We start from the raw sequence: 19422 nt of genomic DNA, 5'->3' as shown, positions 1-19422 counted from the left end.
TAACCAATCATAAGTAGGGTCTGTTTTTACAGTTGTGTGGTGCTATACTCCACTGAAAAATGGTTGTTGTTGTTATATATATATATATATATATATATATATATATATGTGTATATATGTTTTATTTTTTTTCATTTTAATTCAATAGGATAATTTAAATCAACTAAAGATGGCTTGGCAAAAATGTTTTTTTTCAAGCAGCCACACGGTCAGTAAATGGTCAGTAAACGGTCACAGCACCATCCCCGAGGTTACCTGCCTGCTTAAACATTTGAGATGTTATGCATCAAATTTCATGGTGCGAGATAAATAAATGAAATTCCAGAGATTCTTTCACATTATTTGCAGCTACAGTGGATCGTGGGAACAATTCTGTGTGCAGTCCCCTCAGTCTGCAGGGCAGTTTAACAAAGATTAGGACAGATGAATTAAAATGCCTGAAGTTTGGTGGTTTCTCAGATCTGCTATTCAGTAGGTTTAGTAAAAGCTTTGTAGATATTTGTATTTGTATGCATGCAAATATTATGTAACCCGCTGATAAAACACCTTATGTTCACAAATTCTGATTATCTGAACCCACTCTTTTTTTTGTAATTATTTTAAATGTTTAAGAAGAATGGTCACATTTGATTTTTAAATACTTCTAAATTAAGCTCTATAATACATAAATATAGGTAACATAACATTTTTGTGTTTTGTCTAATATGTACGTTAACATAGCTATATAGTCACATTAACTACCTGAAGACACAACATGGGTAATTATCGTTATTATTATATTATTTATATAGCGCCAACAAATTCCGTAGCGCTGTACAATGGGTGGACTAACAGACACATAATTGAGATCAGACCACTGGACGTACAGGAACAGAGGGGGTTGAGGGCCCTGCTCAATGAGCTTACATGCTAGAGGGAGTGGGGTATAGTGACACAAAGGGTTAGAGTAGGGGAATTAAATAGTTTGTTAGAGAAGGGTTTATTGAGTGCTTGGTAGGTCATTTTTGACAGTTGCAGGAAAGGAGTCATGGGGTGGGGGATGAGAAGCCTGCTGACAGTTTAATTGAAAACTGTAATTAATACAAAACAGAAAAAAAACCTTTAGTATTAGGAATGGAAAGATTTCTTCCTCAGCCACCCAAGGGCTCCTCCTAGCATTGTAAAGAATTAAATAACTCTTTATTCACTTACCCGATTCCAGCAATGTGGTCCCTCGGGACTGGGTTGTAGTCTACCACCTTCGATGTAATCAGATTGTGGGATCAAATGTGCATGCATGGCAAGCGCCACATGCGCATTAGGCCTTCTCCATAAGAGATCACTGCCTCAATTCTTTCCTATGGAGTTTTATTCTGACGCTGGATACTCCTATGCAGAGCAGGAGAACTCCCAGCATTGTTTCAAGAACTCTGTAAAACTCCAGGAAGCGCCTCTTGTAGACAATCACAAGATTCAGTTTTAGTACTGCAGTGTAAAGATTGCAGTCTCTCTAAAACTGCAAGTTTTACATTGCAGGACTCTTCCCTCACTCTCTCTGTAATGATGCCAGGGCCAAAGTGATGTCATATTCCGGCATCATTACACAGAGTGCGAGAGAGCAGAGATGAGCTACAGGCAGAGTACTGGTCCCTCGCGTGCCACCTACAATGCCCCCGCATGTGGCTGGCTCCATGCTAACTCAGCCGGCCGCCGCCATCCTCAGGACGGCTGGCTCCAATATTCCCCACAGAGAAAATCTCAGGTGCCAGGGCGAAATTTCTAGTCGCTATGGCGACCTTGGGGCCTGGTATTTGTCGAGCCCTGTCATATAGGTACAGAAAACTAAGGCAAAAATTACAGGCATTTTTGTGTAGACCCTGCAGAAGGTGGAGAAGCAGCTGATGGCTTTTTCCAGGTATCCCGAACAAAAAAACTCCAGCTCAGTATAAAATATGGGAAGATTGCATCTAGATATTTAGAGATTCTGCAAGTGAAGGAGGCGTGCAAAAGTACACAGATGGCGAAAAAGGAAACTAAAAGTTCCCTTGTGATGTCAGTGACTACAGGTGGAACATGGTGCTATAGGTAAACAACTTCAGAGACAACAGAGACAACTTCCTGGCAAAGTAAACATTACAATAAACAAATGGTTATGATGCTTGGAATGTCCATAAATTGCATTTATCCACACCACCTTTGCTGGAACGCTATTCCGAGTATGAATCTTAAAATTGGTGGTTTACTTTACCATTCAGTGTAACCCCACACCCTCCGCGTCACACTGATAAATAGTTAATCTATGCCATATGTGTGACTTTTGTAACTTCATTACTTCAATGACCTGCATATCTCCCTACCTAATATGTGACCAAACAGTGGAAAAGGCGCTTAGATCAATATTACAATGTGTGTGTGTATTCAAACACACTAAAGTAAATACATGTGTACTATAGTAGCAGCACCCACACCCGAGTGACACACAAAAATTAAATACCAAAAATTAATCCCGGGGAAGGCGGGTGAAATGTGTCACACAAGATATTATCGGGAGGCGGAGCTGAGTACTCGGAGTGGCTGTAACCTGGAAGGAACTGCTTCTGGATGGCGTTTTTATATATTAGTCAAGCGTGAATGTGGGTACCGGATTGGGAAACCCACTATCTTAAGTAAGCTTCTCTAATACTGTGTCTAATAAACATATACATTGTCTAATAAACATATACATTGGTATTGCATTTGGATAATATCCAAGTTGATGATGGGTGGCTGGTTCCCTCTCAAGTGGAGCCATTAATACCCAGAGCCTATTATTGACAGGGCTCTGGTACATGTGAGTTGGATCCCCAGATATACCACTTTTACTACTAAATATTCAAGGATTATTATGGGTTGTGCCTTTTGCAAACCATTATGAGAAGGCATCTATTTGTTCCCTGCTTTTCCCTATTGGCTGCACATTGTGTTCTACTTTAGAATGTCCAGACAGACACTATTTCTTACATATTATGTACAGCACCAGTTGCTCACATATTCTTATCAACATTATTTATGGTGGTGCTCCGATTAGTCAATGTTAGGCTGTTGTATAACATCCTTTTATCTGGTCAGAAAGATGCAATTATTGAGAATTAGAAACACAAAATTGTCCTCGTAGAGTTTGCATATTCACTTTGATAAAGTAAAAAAAAAAAAAAAGTATGACAAATTATTCCTGTGGTGAAGAGAAACTAACTTTGACGGCCTTAGTTTCCATTAAGCATTTCCTCTGGGAGCACAGGAAATCACAAGAATGAGCTGTGTGAATTCCAGGGGATGACCAAAATGTCTGAAGCTTGGTGCCAATTTTTAATTACCATGTGTACTGTCATCATTGCTTGCTGCTTAAAGTAACATTTTACATACAAAAAGATTAAGGGGTATTTTCTTCAGTAAAAAAAAAATTGTTGGAAACGAAGTATGAACCAACCGGATGTCAAAGATGCATTTCAACCACATATGTTAATGGGCGTGATAACTGTATCCATGAATTCAACTGTAGCACATACAGGGCCAGTTACTCATACCAAAAATACCATTCCACATTGACTTATTTCCTTGTCAAATACTGGTGGTTTTATAACCGTTTTTTTTTTTTTTTTATGTTTGTGGTTTAGTACTGCAGTTTAAGCAAATAAATAAATAAAAAATATGTGTGTGTGTGTGAGTAAGAGACCATTCACACCCTTCAGCTGTTAATAAGGTAGTTGTTAGGATTAAGATTTTTAATGGTTTAAAATCATTGTTTGTTCAAATTATTTGCTCTGGTTTTAAAATAATTGTTTGTTCAAATTATTTGCTCTTATTTGTCACTTTATACCATGAAAGGTGCTGCATGCCATCATCTGTCCTTAAGGGGATGCTATAGTCACCAGGACCACCAGAGCAAATACAGCTTAATGAAGTGCTTCTGGTGTGTATAGCATGTCCCCGCAAGCTTTTTTTTTTTTTTAAATGTAAACACTGCATAGTGTTCCTTTAATGGGTTAGTAACTTTATTCTGTGCATGAGAAATATAGCACATTACAGTACAATGTATAAACAGTAATCCAGGGACAAAGTTTTAAAAGCGGAGCAATCACCATGGAAACCACTGAAATGTTCCAGCTGACAAGTCAATGTGTAGACATTTGCTTCAGAATCTGTTACGTCACTATCACTACACGTTCAGCTCACCCGTTTTTAGTGTTTGTGGTTCTGGGAAAAGGGCTACTTGTTCAAGATATGAGTGGAGCACTGCACCTCAGAAATGCAGGTTGCTTTAGAAAACTGTGTGTTATAAAAATGTTTTCTTTCTCATTGCCATGTGACATGAACATAAATGATATAAATATCATAATTAGCTTGAATTTTTTAGATTTTACCCATCGAAGCTAGATCCATCACCAAACCTATCCCCTGATAGTCAATAAATAAATAATATTTTTGAAAATTAAGTGAATTATATTAGTGCTTCTTTAAATGTCTGTTTGGTCTCCTTGTTAAATACTGATTTTATAATTCCCCCATCACTTTATTTGAAATTCAAGATAATATGGGCATTTAGCGAGTGTCATCCCACCCACTCTTTTTTTCAAAGCATAAAGGAATTTTTGTTCCCTTAACAGCAACTCTGCATGTACAGCTGCTTATAGAGATGGATGGAGACAGAAAGGAAATGAGGGGGAGATAAAACTTACACACCCTGCATCAGCTACAAAATGCAGTTATTTAACTTAAAGCGGAATTGTATAGGGGATTCAAGAATGTCTGTGACTGACCTGCAGCTGTCTCCAGTAAGAATTAAAATCTGTGCCTAACGTCATGGTTTTAAGATTAGGAATGGGCATACTAAACAGATCGATTGGTGTATATCCTACATCAAATCCTGTTTCTATAGCGAATGCTTTGACTCTCAAATGTCCACATTTCAAATCACAAGGAAACTATGTAATAATTCATTTTCCCACTCCTGCAAAATTGGATTTTAGAGTCACACCTAGTTTTAGAGCTGAAAGCTGAAATTTGTGACTATTACAGTTGAATAAGTAGATATCACTCAGGGACTTCACTGCTCAACTAACTAAAAATGTCTTATTAGGTCCATAATAACCTCTTATATCAGGTTTTGGGAGATTCCGCAATGGTACAAATTCAAACTGTGGCATGCTATGACTGTTTAAAATTAATACCAAACCCAAAACTGCAAATTTGCTATTAATATTTAATTTATTTTTGGTGGTTTTCACCCACACATTTAAATTTTTTTGCTGTGGATGGCAAATGAAGTGGAAATTATGAAGTCTGTTAAAGTAAATCTGAGCGAGTTAAGACAGAATTATCAGATCCATTTGCAAATAAATAAGGTTATTAGCCAAGCTTTTCCAAGGAACAGTAGAAAACGTGTGGTAAAACATACATCTTCCCGCTCTGAGGCTTATTAGTGGAAACAAAATGATTCTTTATGAGAATCTACATTTGGTGATGTCAACATATATGTCTTCCAAAGCAAAGGAAATCCTTCAACAGGACTGTATGCATAAAAGTTATGATGGCGAAATCACAAATGCAGAGCCAAAATTAGTTTGAACAATTCAACAAATACAGCGTACACATTGCTTGTATTCTATTCTGCTGTTTTAAGCACACACTCTTTAAGCCTGATATAGTCAACCTTTGGCAAGCCAGATGTTGTGGACTACATCTCCCATAATCCTCTGCTAGCCATAATGCTGGCAAAACATTGAGGGAGATGTACTCCACATCTGGAGATCCAAAGGTTGCCTATCTCTGCTTTTAACCAGGGCTCCACAAATCCCAGGTGCCAGGTCGTTGTGGCGACTAGGATTTTTGTCCTGGTGTCTGGGATTTGCTGGCCCATGCAGCCCTGAGGCGGCCGGTCGGCAGGCTCATAAAGAGCATGGGCGTGCATGTGGGTGATCGTTCGGCCGGCTGGCCAGCTCAGTAAGAGCGTGGGCGTGTGCACAAGCTCCTGCAGGTTTGAGGCCAACAGGCAGGTGCGTGAGGGAGTTGTAACAACCTCCCTGCTCTGCTCCCTCGCGTGCTCTACAGTGATGCCGGGAGCCAGAATATGACGTCATTCCGGCCCCGGCATCACTAAACAGCACTCTATGGAGCAGTGCAGGGAGTTGACTGAAGCCCCGCTGGACAGCAGGGAAAGCAGAACCCAGAGAGGGAGGCTGGGTGGTCACATAAATGTGTGTGATTAGTGCAGTGACAGTGGGTGTGTGTGTGTGTCAGTGAGTGAGTGTGTGCGTCAGTGAGTGTGTGTCAGTGAGTGAGTTTGTGTGAGTGTGTGTGTGTGCGGCATTGAATGAGTGTGTTTAGATGACTAGTCCCCCTCCAATCACATGGGAAAGGGGTTTTTACTCACCTTTTTCTCCCACACTGTACTGATCTTGCCGCAGCTGGCCCTGCATCCATGACTGCTATTATCAATCTTGATGATCTCAGCCAATCCAATGCTTTCCCATAGGAAAGCATTGGGAGGCTATTGCGCATGTGTGGCAAAACACCATGCTGCGCCAATAAGCATATCCTCATAGAGATGCATTGATGCAGGGCGTGGAGACGCTATACGTAGGTACTGTGCAGCACTCACCCAGGATGCACTCCAGAGGCCGTCTGAGTGACTGTCACTAGAAGTGTTGGAAGGCAGCAATGTAAAAACGGCTGTTTCTCTGAAAAGGCAGGGTTTACATTGAAAAGTGTGCATGGACAGATTATAGACACGAGAATAACTACTTTAAGCTCTAGTGGTTCTGTTGACTGTAGTGTCCCTTTAAGAATTGTATTTTTGACATTGGAAAACCTGGCTCCTAACTGTTTTTGCTGGCTCTTAGATTCCAAGCAAATTTGTCAAGAGCTGCTTTAAACAATTAATCCCTTTAAATATTTTGATTGCAGAACTTTGCGCACTATGAAAAAAACAAAAACAAATAATCTTGCAATGGGCATTAGTCATAAAAAAATATTAGATAAATGAAATAAAATAATCATCTAAAAAAAAAAAACTTGTGGCACCAGATATATAAATGCAAAATAAATAGGCACACACAAAAAGATGTGTACTGGAGCTCATTAGATGGGATCCTTACTTCCTTTGCAAGCTGGCTCGCTCACAGAGCTGCACCCTTCTCTAGATTTATGAATGGGCTGACGGAACTCCATCATTAGACTTCAGTGTAACTGCATTACCCCATTGTTACCACACACGCACAACACTCACTGGGGGACAAAAAAATGAATGAACCAGGAGCAGCTGCCAAATTCAAGCAAAGACAACTTAGAAACTATCTCATTATTCCTTTCTCTCCAGGCTATTCTGTCTGCAGTTTCCTTGCATACAAAATACGGCCTGATACAAACGAAGCGGCAGTAGATTTGTAAAAAATGGAGGGTATACATATCTTCATAGAAAACCAGTAGACACTGCAATACCTTTTCATTTAAATATGTCTCCTATTCTGAGATCACTGAAAAGGGAAACGAATGTGGATGACTTCATTAAATCTCATCTGCCAATGGGGCAGATGGGTTAATGAGAGCGAATGTGCATACTTAATTTGAGCTATATTCCCTACACTGTCTTTTATTGGAAGGGTAATGAACCTGTAACCCAGAAATACTGTTTTTCTCCCACCCACCTTCCTTAAATTACTGCCATTTCTTTATGCTTTACTAGCGGATCTCTCACCACAATAAAATTTCTGAGTATTTCATATACCGTATTTTTAGCTCCATAAGACGCAGTTTTTTTCCCCTCAAAAGTGAGGGGAAATGTCTGTGCATCTTATGGAGCGAATGTGAAGCTTTACTTACCTGTCTTGTAGCGTGGGGGCAGAACAGCGCGCACCGTGGTACAGGAACTTAAATTTCAGGTTCCGGTTTCCGGCGGGACTGAAAGGAAGTGTGCACCGGAAACCGGAACCTGAAATTGAAGTTCCTGTACCGCGGTGCGCACTGTGAAGCCTGCCCACGCTACAAGACAGGTAAGTAATTATGGGACAAGAGGAGGGGGGGCACACTATGGGACAAGGGGAGGGGGGCACTATGGGAGGGAAAGTGCACTATGGGACAAGGGGAGGGGGGAGAACACTATGGGGGGAGGAGTAGGGGGGAGAACACTATGGGAGGAGGGGAGGGGGAGAACACTATGGAGGGACGAGGAGGGGGGGAGAACACTATGGGAGGAGGGGAGGGGGAGAACACTATGGGGGGAGGAGGAGGGGGGAGAACACTATGGGGGAGGAGGAGGGGGGAGAACACTATGGGGGGGGACACTATGGAAGGAGGGGGGAGAACACTATGGAAGGAGGAGGGGAGGGGGAGAACACTATGGGAGGAGGGGGAGAACACTATGGGGGAGGAGGAGGGGGAGAACACTATGGAAGGAGGGGGAGAACACTATGGGAGGAGGGGAGGGGGAGAACACTATGGGGGGAGAACACTATGGGAGGAGGAGGGGGGAACACTATGGGATGAGAACACTATTTGACAAGGGGATGGGGGTTAAAGATATGGGACAGGGGAGGAGGGGTTAAAATCACTATGGGACAGGGGAGGGGGCTTAAAAGATCTCTATGGGACAGGGGAGGGGGCTTAGAAGATCTCTATGGGACAGGGGAGGGGGGGGGGGTTAAAGATCATTATGGGACAGGAGAGGGGAATGGGTGGTAACGAACACTATGGGACAGGGGAGAAAAAAATATATTCTGAACAAACTTTCCCATAGTAAAAAACCTGTTCAAAATATTTTTTTTTCTGGGTTTCCTCCTCTAAAAACTAGGTGCGCGTCTTATGGTGTGGTGCGTCTTATGGAGCGAAAAATACGGTATATTCTGTGCATGAGATATATAGCACATTACAATGTATAAACAGTAATGCTGGGACAAAGTTCTAAAAGTGAAGCAATCACCATGGAAACCACTGGAATGTTGCAGCCAACTGGTCATTGTAGACATTTGCTTCAGAATTGCTCCTTAACAAACCTAATATTTGTCTTACTGCCTGTTCCCTTGTATAGCTCTATGGGATATATTGTCACTTATCTATATAATAAAACATATAATTTGCCATGTCCAAACCATATGAGGTCTATTCACTAAACTGTGAGTTGTGGTGCATTGAAAATAGAGTTACTAACCTAGACTAAGATGGAGTAGAAACACATCTCCATTTCTAGAAAGATTTCTTTTTTTTTTTCTTCTTCTTTTAAAATGTTCTATCAGTAGACTTTTAGCTCTTTTACACTTTTTTTGTGTTTTCAGTTCTGGCAAAAAGGCCATTTGTTAAAGATATGGTAGAAGCACTGTTAAGGTGATAATCCTGCTTTAATGTGGATGGATATATAAACTAAAACAGTTTGTATCTTACAAAGTCAAATTATTAACTGGTTTCTATCAAATCAGTATACATCAGCCTTAGTACTTATGGTAAAATCTGGAATGCACAGCTCCAATGGAGGCATCAATTCTTTATTGATTCCCACATGATAAATGGAACACTATATAGGGTCAGGAACACAAACATGTGTTCCTGACCCTATATTGTTGAAAACACTATCTAGGCCCCTAACTATAGTAAAATCTTACCTTTATTCCAGTCTGCTGGTGCTGGTCTGCCCCTGATCTGCCTTCTTAGCTGACATCATCAGAAATTATGATCTCAGCCAATCACAATGTTTTCTCATAGGAAAGCATTGGATTGGCTTAGATTGTCAATTCTGATGATCTCAGCCAAGAAAGAGGTGCAGGGGCAGAGCCAAATGCCCCCTTCCCCAATCATTGTATCAATGCATCTCTATGAGGAAATTTAAGTGTCTCCATGCAGAGGGTGGTGACACTGAATGTCAGTGCTGCACAGTGTGCAGCACAGTCCCAGGAAGCAGCTCTAGTAGTCATCTGAGTAGTGCCCACTAGCAGTGTTCCTAGGTTGTAATGTAAACACTGCCTTGCCTATAGTTGTTCTGGTGACTATAGTGTCCCTTTAAGCATAGCTCTCAAAAACCAAGGATATGGAGACTCACACATAAAGTCATATGCAAATGCATTAGGCTGGCACTTATCCTTAAGTGTATTTATTGCTACATGTCACCAGTTATGCATGTTGCATTACTGGTATATCCTCACTTAAAATGACAATGTAGGCACCATAACTGTTTCAACTCACTGAATTGGTTATAGATCCTGGAGACCCCTGGCACTGTCCCTCCATTCAGTGTTAGATCATTTTTGAGCAGTTTAACACTAAAAAGGGGTCCCTGGCCCCTACTAGAACTGTGGCTAAGGCAGACATTACACACTTCCTTTTTGTCATACCGATTCATACCACAAATGGGAGCTGTGATAGGCTGAAAGCGGTCAGCTGACACAGTCAAAAAATTGCAGCTGCTCATAACTGCTCAGGCAAATGTTTCCTTATTAGCCAAAGCAGCACAGAGAAGATGGGCTGCTGGGGACTCTTGCTTAGCATTAAAACATTAAAAATGCTTAATGGAAATATGGTCCAGGGAACTACAAACACTATAACAACTTCAATTAGATGAAGCATTTATATTGCCTAAAATGTCCCTTTCAAATCAAACTATTAACCCCTTAAGGACACAACTTCTAGAATAAAAGGGAATCATGACGGAATATTGCCGTCATGTGTGCTTAAGGAAATTTTTTTTAGCGGCACAAATAAAAAATATTTGACTAGTTATATCTTTTTCAAGCTTCTTCTTTTCAATAATATGTTCTTGCTGGCAGAACGAAGGCCATTGCACCCTCCTATTAAGTGGTCAGAAAAAAAAAGTGAGCCCTGCATTTCTTGTCCATTTTGTTCTGTAATCCTGCTAATGTTCCAGTAATATAGATCACTATGCTTAATAATGTGGTAAATGATATTAGCATTGTTCATCACTTCCTCTCAGATAAGCTGAGCAACGCATTTCACATTTCTTCATAAGGCCTCACTGCAAGATATCCCCCACTGAAACACTTTTAATTTTTGTAGTGATTGAGTTAAGGCTACATTGGGGGTGGGGGGTTGAGGGGCAGGGAATAATTGTCTTGAAATATCCACAGCTGACTTTATTTAAAAGTCCTATGAGTCAGTAACACAGAATGTTGCTATGTTCCAATAAAAAAAGAGGCCATCCGTGGAACATAAATACTTTTTTGGACAGAACTTTCAGTGTGATGCTCATACTGCAGGCCAGCCATGGAATCTGAGAAAAGGGGAAACAAAACCCCCGAAACATTGACTTACAGCCAAGGAGTTAACGGTTTTGGAGATACTGCTGATTTTAACCAAAATTAACCCATATGAAATTAATCCATGAGAGACACTGACCCATCCCATTAATGAATCATCTTACATAAACATGTAAAACATGTACCCTGGCATGCTAATTATGAGAGGTAAGAATTTCCAGGAGTTGATGATGTCCCTACAATAGGGCAACCAAATGTCTCTTAATCATAGACCAAAATATATAATAGACAATGGCACCTTGCACTTAAAGAAACACTACTTTCTTTTTAAATTTAGTAGATTTACCTCCAAATAAAGCATGTATGTATTTTCTTCGGTGGTATATGAAAAACAGCTCGCAATTGTGCTTGCATTGAGAAGCCTCTATGCTGGAGCTGCAAGTGTGCACATGCAGCTTTCTATGTTTCTCAGTGAAGTGTAATACAGTGCACCTGCCACTTACATTAGCTCTGCGGAGCAAACAGAAGTGGGAGAAAACCTTCCTGGCTGGATTCTGCCCCCAGTCACACTACTAAAATCATCACTTAAACTGTGAAAATATGACAGACCCCAGACACATAAAGCACTTTAAGGTGAAGTGCTTTATGTGTCTATAGTGTTCCTTTATGTTATATCCTGCAGAGTGACTCTTTCAGACATTTTTTTTTCTGTTATAGTGGAAATATAGTTAATCTACCCCAGTTGTAGTGGTTTTGGTACTAGAACTCATATGACCTATGCTCAATCATCAAATGTAATTTCCTCATTATCCATTCTTGTACAAAGAAAGCCCACTGGGGATACAGGTTTATATGTGCCTTTAAAACTACTATCTCCCTTTGCCAAAAGTGATGTGATGATGGGAGACACACAGAAACCGGCTGATTAAGATACCCGCTTGCCGCCAAGCCGCCCCTCCCCCCCCCATTTTTTCTTTTTCTTCTCCTCCTCTTCTTCTCCTCCTCTCCCCCTCTTCCCCACCCTCCCGCCCTCCCCACACAAATACCAGACTCACACCTTACACGACCACAACCCCTAGAGGGAGGCACACATGCACACAGACGTACGAACATAAACCAGACCCCAACTAACAACATAACCTACCATTTTAACCAAAGCACAACTCCATGCACTGCCTACTAGCACACAAAGACTCAGAACAGACGCTACGGACTGAGCCACAAAAACGCTCCCACTATCCCAAGCAATATAGAACAGTTGACACCGCTAACACCGGAACAACTATCAGCATCGACCGCCTAGATACAAGAAACAATATACTAACACAACGGCCGCACCCGCTAACTAGCCGGGTACAATTTCAAACCAGATACACAATATGCAATGCCTCTGGCAGGCACCAATATAACTGAAAGTGATATATAGGCCGTGTCCACTTAGGTGACAAGAAAACAATCACAACAAACTAGCCAACCCAAGATTACTACAAGTACCATCTAGCACAAAGCTGCTCCGCTAGCTAGCTACCACAAAGCACCTACCCAATCCAGCTAACATGAGGCGACTATACAAACCAGAGGACAAAACAAACAAAAAAAAAAACTATATACACAAACCAGTTAACACAAGGCAACTACGCAAACCAACTAACACAAAACAACTCTGCAAACCAATTAAAACAGGACAGCCACACAGACAAATATTACTTCGGGTTATACCCGCCTAGTCAATGTATCTTGAAGTACGCACCTACTTAATTAAACTAAATACGCATGTTCAATATACTTGTTTCAATGTTACCGCCTCTGCGTAGGCGACCGTATGCTTTTACAATACTACGTTTGAATTCCACAAACAGAATGTGATGACAATAAAAACGATTTAAAACAAAAGTGATGTGATGATTTACATGAGCAAGGAAAATAAGAAGAAGGTATTAAGAATATTAAAAAGTTGGTAAATAAGTTTTTCTTTCCTTATTATTATTCTATTATTTATTTAGCACTAGCAAATTCCGTAGCGCTGTACAATGGGATATTATGTTAATTTATGCACATTTACAAGTTGTGGTGCTATTACTAACTCCACAATGGGAACCAGACATTTTTTGTTGCACCTTTGCATTTAGATTCATTCTGATGCCTTCTGTTAGAAATTAAACTGACTTCTATATTGTAATAATCTCATAACAAAAGCACAAGCACATTTTGTCTTACATATAACATCAGCCAAATATGCCCCAAGCTAGTTAAAATACTCTGGAGTTGTCGAATGGGTTTATGCCCATGCTCACAAACACATCAGTCAATAAATGCCTTAAAGTGGCATTTCTACATGCTACATGTTGAAGGTCTTAATCGAAGTCAGTAAAACCTTGATGATGAAGAGCCACATTTGCCAGTCTCTGCTATGCCATGGAAGTTTACCTCAAATGAACTGTGCTTTCTTGACAATCTTATGACATATACAGTATTCAAAATGGAATGCGAACATTTTGCCAATTAAATATTCAGCTAGCTCCAAGAATGATTAGAATTTAACATCTTGTGGAGCTCTGTGCAGTGATAAGATAAAAATATCATTTGATTTTCTCTTTTATTTTACCAGAGTTTTCTATTAATTTAATCCCATGGTGTGCTACTCATCGGTAAAGACATAACTGACTTATCTGCTAATTTCACAAGGAAATTATATAAGACGCCAACCTCATGTGCTTAATTCAATGTGTTTCACATACTTAACATACTTTTATAATAGGACAAAACTGGATTTGAACATTACAGGATAGAGCAAAGAGAATGTCAACAACGTAAATTACAATTACAATGTCAGTCAGCATAATTTGTGTCAAATATTGCTTATTGCCAACAAAACAAATCTACATATTTTCCTTCCACAATTTGAAGAAAGTTACGTAATTTGTGTTAACAATGCTATAATGTTTTTTACACTATGCACAAGGGATATATATATATATATATATATATATATATATATTCACACAGACATATTTGCATGTTGATGGATAAATTCTGCAAGTCAGTTCACCTACCATAAATACAATAACCTAGACTGACTGTTTAGTGAATAACTCCCAAACAGATCTTATTTACGTAACAATAACAGTGCTGGGGTGAACAATAGGGTAAATTTTAAAGCATGAGGTATTAAGAGTGCTACTGTGACAAAAAAAAAGTTATCTCCCACAATCTAACTTGGTAAACATCCAGATAACATTCCTGAAAGAGTGATTATCTCCTTTACAGGATGGTTACTGGAAGCACTTGCTCAACAAACAAACAGAGTGGTATAATTTAAAGAGAAAGAACAGGTTTGCATTGTAAATACACTGCAGCAAACAGGACTTAGTGCTGCAAAGATCTATCAGAAAGGAAATTTGATTACAAGGAAGTCCTTTAACCCCTTAAGGAACACTATAGTCACCTAAATTACTTTAGCTAAATAAAGCAGTTTTCGTGTATAGATCATTCCCCTGCAATTTCACTGCTCAATTCACTGTCATTTAGGAGTTAAAGGACCTCTCTAGGCACCCAGACCACTTCAGCTTAATGAAGTGGTCTGGGTGCCAGGTCCAGCTAGGGTTAACCCATTTTTTTTTATAAACATAGCAGTTTCAGAGAAACTGCTATGTTTATAAATAGGTTAAGCCTTCCCCCAAATCCTCTAGTGGCTGTCTCATTGACAGCCGCTAGAGGCGCTTGCGTGATTCTCACTGTGAAAATCACAGTGAGAGCACGCAAGCGTCCATAGGAAAGCATTGATAATGCTTTCCTATGCGACCGGCTGAATGCGCGCGCAGCTCTTGCCGCGCGTGCGCATTCAGCCGACGGGGCGGAACGCAGGAGGATCGGAGGCAGAGAGCTCCCCGCCCAGCGCTGGAAAAAGGTACGTTTTACCCCTTTTCCCCTTTCCAGAGCCAGGCGGGAGGGGGACCCTGAGGGTGGGGGCACCCTCAGGGCACTATAGTGCCAGGAAAACGAGTATGTTTTCCTGGCACTATAGTGGTCCTTTAAATCGCTTTGTTTCTGTTTATGCAGCCCTAGCCTGACCTCCCCTGGCTATGATTGACAGAGCCTGCATGAAAAAACAACTGGTTTCACTTTCAAACAGATGTAATTTACCTTAAATAATTGTATCTCAATCTCTAAATTGAACTTTAATCACATACAGGAGACTCTTGCAGGGTCTAGCAAGTTATTAACATAGCAGGGGATAAGAAAATCTTAATTAAACAGAACTTGCAATAAAGAAAGCCTAAATAGGGCTCTCTTTACAGGAAGTGTTTATGGAAGGCTGTGCAAGTCACATGCAGATTTAACTCCTAAATGGCAGAGGATTGAGCAGTGAGGCTGCAGGGGCATTTTCTATACACCAAAACTGCTTCATTAAGCTAAAGTTGTTCAGGTGACTATAGTGTCCCTTTAAGGACCAAACTTTTGGAATAAAAGGGAATCATGACATGTCACACGTCATGTGTCCTTAAGGGGTTAAAGACAGCAGTGTGTGTATATTGCACCATAACCATTCCTTTGTTAAATTAAGGCATCCATAGTTCCAGGAGGTAGAATATGGACCTCCACTTTCGATCCAACCTAGCTTTCAAAATCTATTATATAGCATTTACAGCACACTTCGTATGCTTCACTAAAACAGATATGCAGCAACATGAAAGTTATACATTTTGAAAGGAATGCCCTACCTGTTCAGTTTTTGCTAGAGTTAGGTTGTTAAGTCAGCTGATTACTCTCCCACCGGCTCTCCAGAAAGGTAATAGAGGCGGGGAATGGCTCCTGGTGAACCCCAGGTAAGAATTCAAAACATTGAAAAACAACTTCAGGCACCATTACCACTACAGCGAGCTTGGAGTGTTAATTTAAACAATGTGTTGAGAGCACAGCCACAGTATTAAAATACTGTATTACACCTTCTATTATTTGGACTAGTTGATGGAAACAACTGTCTGAATGTGTGACATTGTAAGATGATGAAACTATTCCTATCAACAATGGATTTTAAACAAATCAGCCAACTCATCTTATTCATAAGCAAATAATCCCACGTCAAAATGTCACTTGACCATTTTGACTAGGTTGTGATGTGTATCAATATGACAATTATGAAAATGTTTTTAAACCCAGCAGCATTCTCTAGAATCTTCAATTACTTCACTGGCACGTGAAAACCAGTATCACTATCCCTTTTATTAACTATATTTTCTCAGGAAATTTTGCCCACGGACACAATTTGTCAATGTGCTGTGCAGTCGTCTGGCATTCAAGGGGTTAACCCCACCCCCACTAAGGATAGCAACACAGTTCAGTGACACAGCTGCAAATACAATATGTGGGGGATGTATTTAGGGGGAATTCCAACGTTTTTATAGACATGCTTATGTGTTAACAATATCTTTGGAAAAAGACTAGGTAACACTGAAATGAAATAGCAGTTTTTAAATTTACCATGGGAAAGAAATGAATAGTATACTTACCACATCTGTGTTAGTGATCTTGGCCAAATGTTCTGTGAGATTATCACCAGACAGTGAGCTTTCTCCATCGTCCAACTGCAAGCCACAGATTGCTGCTCCTACACTTCCCGTAGCAATCATTGATGGTGGATACATGGCAAAGTTAAAGTCTGCAAGAACAGGAAGGAGGTTAGAAAATAAAAAAACGTCAAGATATGTCATTTTGACTACAGTGCTCCAGCTGCTGTTGGATCACAGAAAGCTCTGTGAGACAACTATAAAAACAGCCACAAAGCCACCACAGTTCTGCATGTTATCAATTTAATTCACAAAGCATTATAACATTTAAGAGGTGACAATTTTCTGAAAGCAATCGTGGTATTTACCAGAATGCTAACACACAAACCAGGAAAGATATTATCTGATGCCACTTTATAGCTAAGCTGTTAGTAAACTGATATTGTAGGTTTTCCTTCCATATGTATTTATTAGACTTGTCTAGCTGTTACAACTGAAATAAGGTAAATTGACTTCAAATACGGAAGCGGCATGCCCATTCTCCTACAAATAAAATGTGCAGCATCCCACAATATTTAGTTTCCACTAGTGCACTGGATGCATGAGGTTTGAATGTTGCAATCGAAGTGAAACATAAATAAATAAACACAAGCAAATTTTCAATCAAAATGTTTATTTAATAACTTTAGTGATACACCTTGGAGAATGGCCATGGAGTGGACCTTTATTACGGATTTCATAATTCCAATTAAACCATAACTTTTAAAACCAACATATTAAATAACCACTTTCCAAGGCTCCGTCCCCCTCCAAAGCCAGGAGCCATAAATATCTCTTCAACCAAATCCACCCGCCTGTGATGACCAGGAGGGCGACTTACATCCCATAATAAGGTCGCGACATAAAATAAATAAAAAAGGGGGGAGGGCGGGTGGGAACAACAGCTTAAATATTTTAATATATAGCCTACCTTCGGATTTGTCTGGCACAAGCTGAGGCAATTAATTTTGGCGCCCTTTAATTTATACCCCTATTTTTCCCTCCACTATTGTCCTCGCGCTGCTATCTACCAATCAGGGCTCATGCCCTGGTCGCGAGCTTGCCGCCCTTACTGCCAGCGCGAGCTGTCTTGCAATTAACCCTAACCTGCATTTAACCCCTAGCGCGAGCGCTATACTTACCACCCACTTCGCTCCATCAAACCTCATGGGGCTTCTCCTTATACAGTCCGCGTCCCCGACATTGTAGAATTTGGGGATGTGGTGAATGTGCTTCTAGATTCAGCATCTACTGCACTATTGATAGAGGATGAGACAATCTTTGTTTGCTATGATAGATGCTTCTACATTGTGTATAATACAGATTATACATATATCTATTTGGAAGTAAATCTGATGCCAATGTGAGTGAGAGCATGTGCTATATTTTTTTATTTAGCTAAATGGAGCACTCCATAGGGTAAAAAAAAGCCAACCTTTATATATATATATATATATATAGTTAATGCAATGTTAAACACAAATACACACCCAGAATCATTTGCAGTAGTGAGAGCACTGTTAAAGTGAGATTGCTGTGGTAAAAGCAAGTCTTATGGCTTGCCTGGTGTGTGTATTTGTGTTTAACATTGTATTAACTACCACTTATTTCAGGTGGAAGGGGTTTTCATCCACACTTTTTCATATATACCTACCTTGGGAGGTATGAAAAAGTAGACTATGTTAGCTGCAGAACTAGTCTATTGTAAGCTCTGTACTTTCCCATCTGTCCAGTCCATTGTCCAAAGAGAAGCTTCTCACTTAGAATCCTTGTGGACAAATCAAACATGCATGTGACTGGACAGTTATACAAAATATTACAGCTCATCCAGTAGTATATGAACGACCCTCCCCCACTTGCTTTGAACTATAGTGGTTGTTTGTACAAATGCTGATTTATTTTTCTATAAAATAAGCCTGTTCTTCAGCAAGCTGAAGAGCTTTCGGTCCCTAGGAGTGTTTCTTTAAGTAAAATAAAAATTCATTATTGCATTGGAATAGTATAAACTTAAATTTTCATTTGTTGTACAAAACACAGATATTTATTTTTGGAGAAATCACTTTAAACTATTTACTACAAAGCATTTGTCTGCAAAGTGGGTACGACACAGAAAAACTGTAGCAGTTTACGTATGTCCCATTTTCCATATGTAATTTATGCACTCAGTGGAATTCTCATCTTTAAAAGCTGAATAAAGAGTCATAGAACCCCTGCCAGCAGACTCTGCTGTAGGTCTCACCCCACGTGTGGTCACATGAGAGCACTGCAATACCCAATAACCTTGTTAGCTCACTTAATGTCATTCGTAATGCAAATTAGACAGCTTGCAAATGGCCAGAGGCCCAGAGTGACTAGAGATCATGATCCAAAAAAGTCTTGCATTACTTCTTGCACTCCTGTAACTTAACCACCATAACAAGCTCCATAAACTTGGCTATCAAACACCGCACATGCCTAGTCTTTTGTTGGGCAACAGGCTGCAATTTGTATCACTAGATCCTATTTTTAGCATATTAATTAACTACTGGAACTGATTGAAGCAAGTGTGCCTGAGTGGGGAGCATTGACCCATTGTACAGAGTCATCACCTCAATTCCAGCTTTAGAAAATAATGTCAGTGACCTCTGTTCTGATAGGAATTCAACCTGACGTGCCCACAAAGG

The 19422-nt window shown here is 40.1% G+C and overlaps 1 protein-coding gene across 2 annotated transcripts in view; it reads right to left on the bottom strand.

The window, feature by feature from the left end:
* CCND2 (cyclin D2) overlaps positions 1-19422 on the bottom strand; it is a 378192-nt gene that overhangs the window by 2945 nt on the left and 355825 nt on the right. For both annotated transcript variants that reach the window (XM_063447798.1, XM_063447797.1), the window contains one exon: positions 16724-16872. In XM_063447798.1, the coding sequence (XP_063303868.1) occupies positions 16724-16872 (149 nt within the window). The remainder of the gene's footprint in view (positions 1-16723; positions 16873-19422) is intronic.

The sequence above is a fragment of the Pelobates fuscus genome, chromosome 3 (assembly GCF_036172605.1).
Source record: "Pelobates fuscus isolate aPelFus1 chromosome 3, aPelFus1.pri, whole genome shotgun sequence".
Lineage (NCBI taxonomy): Eukaryota > Metazoa > Chordata > Amphibia > Anura > Pelobatidae > Pelobates > Pelobates fuscus.
This window is presented reverse-complemented; position numbering and strand designations above follow the sequence as displayed.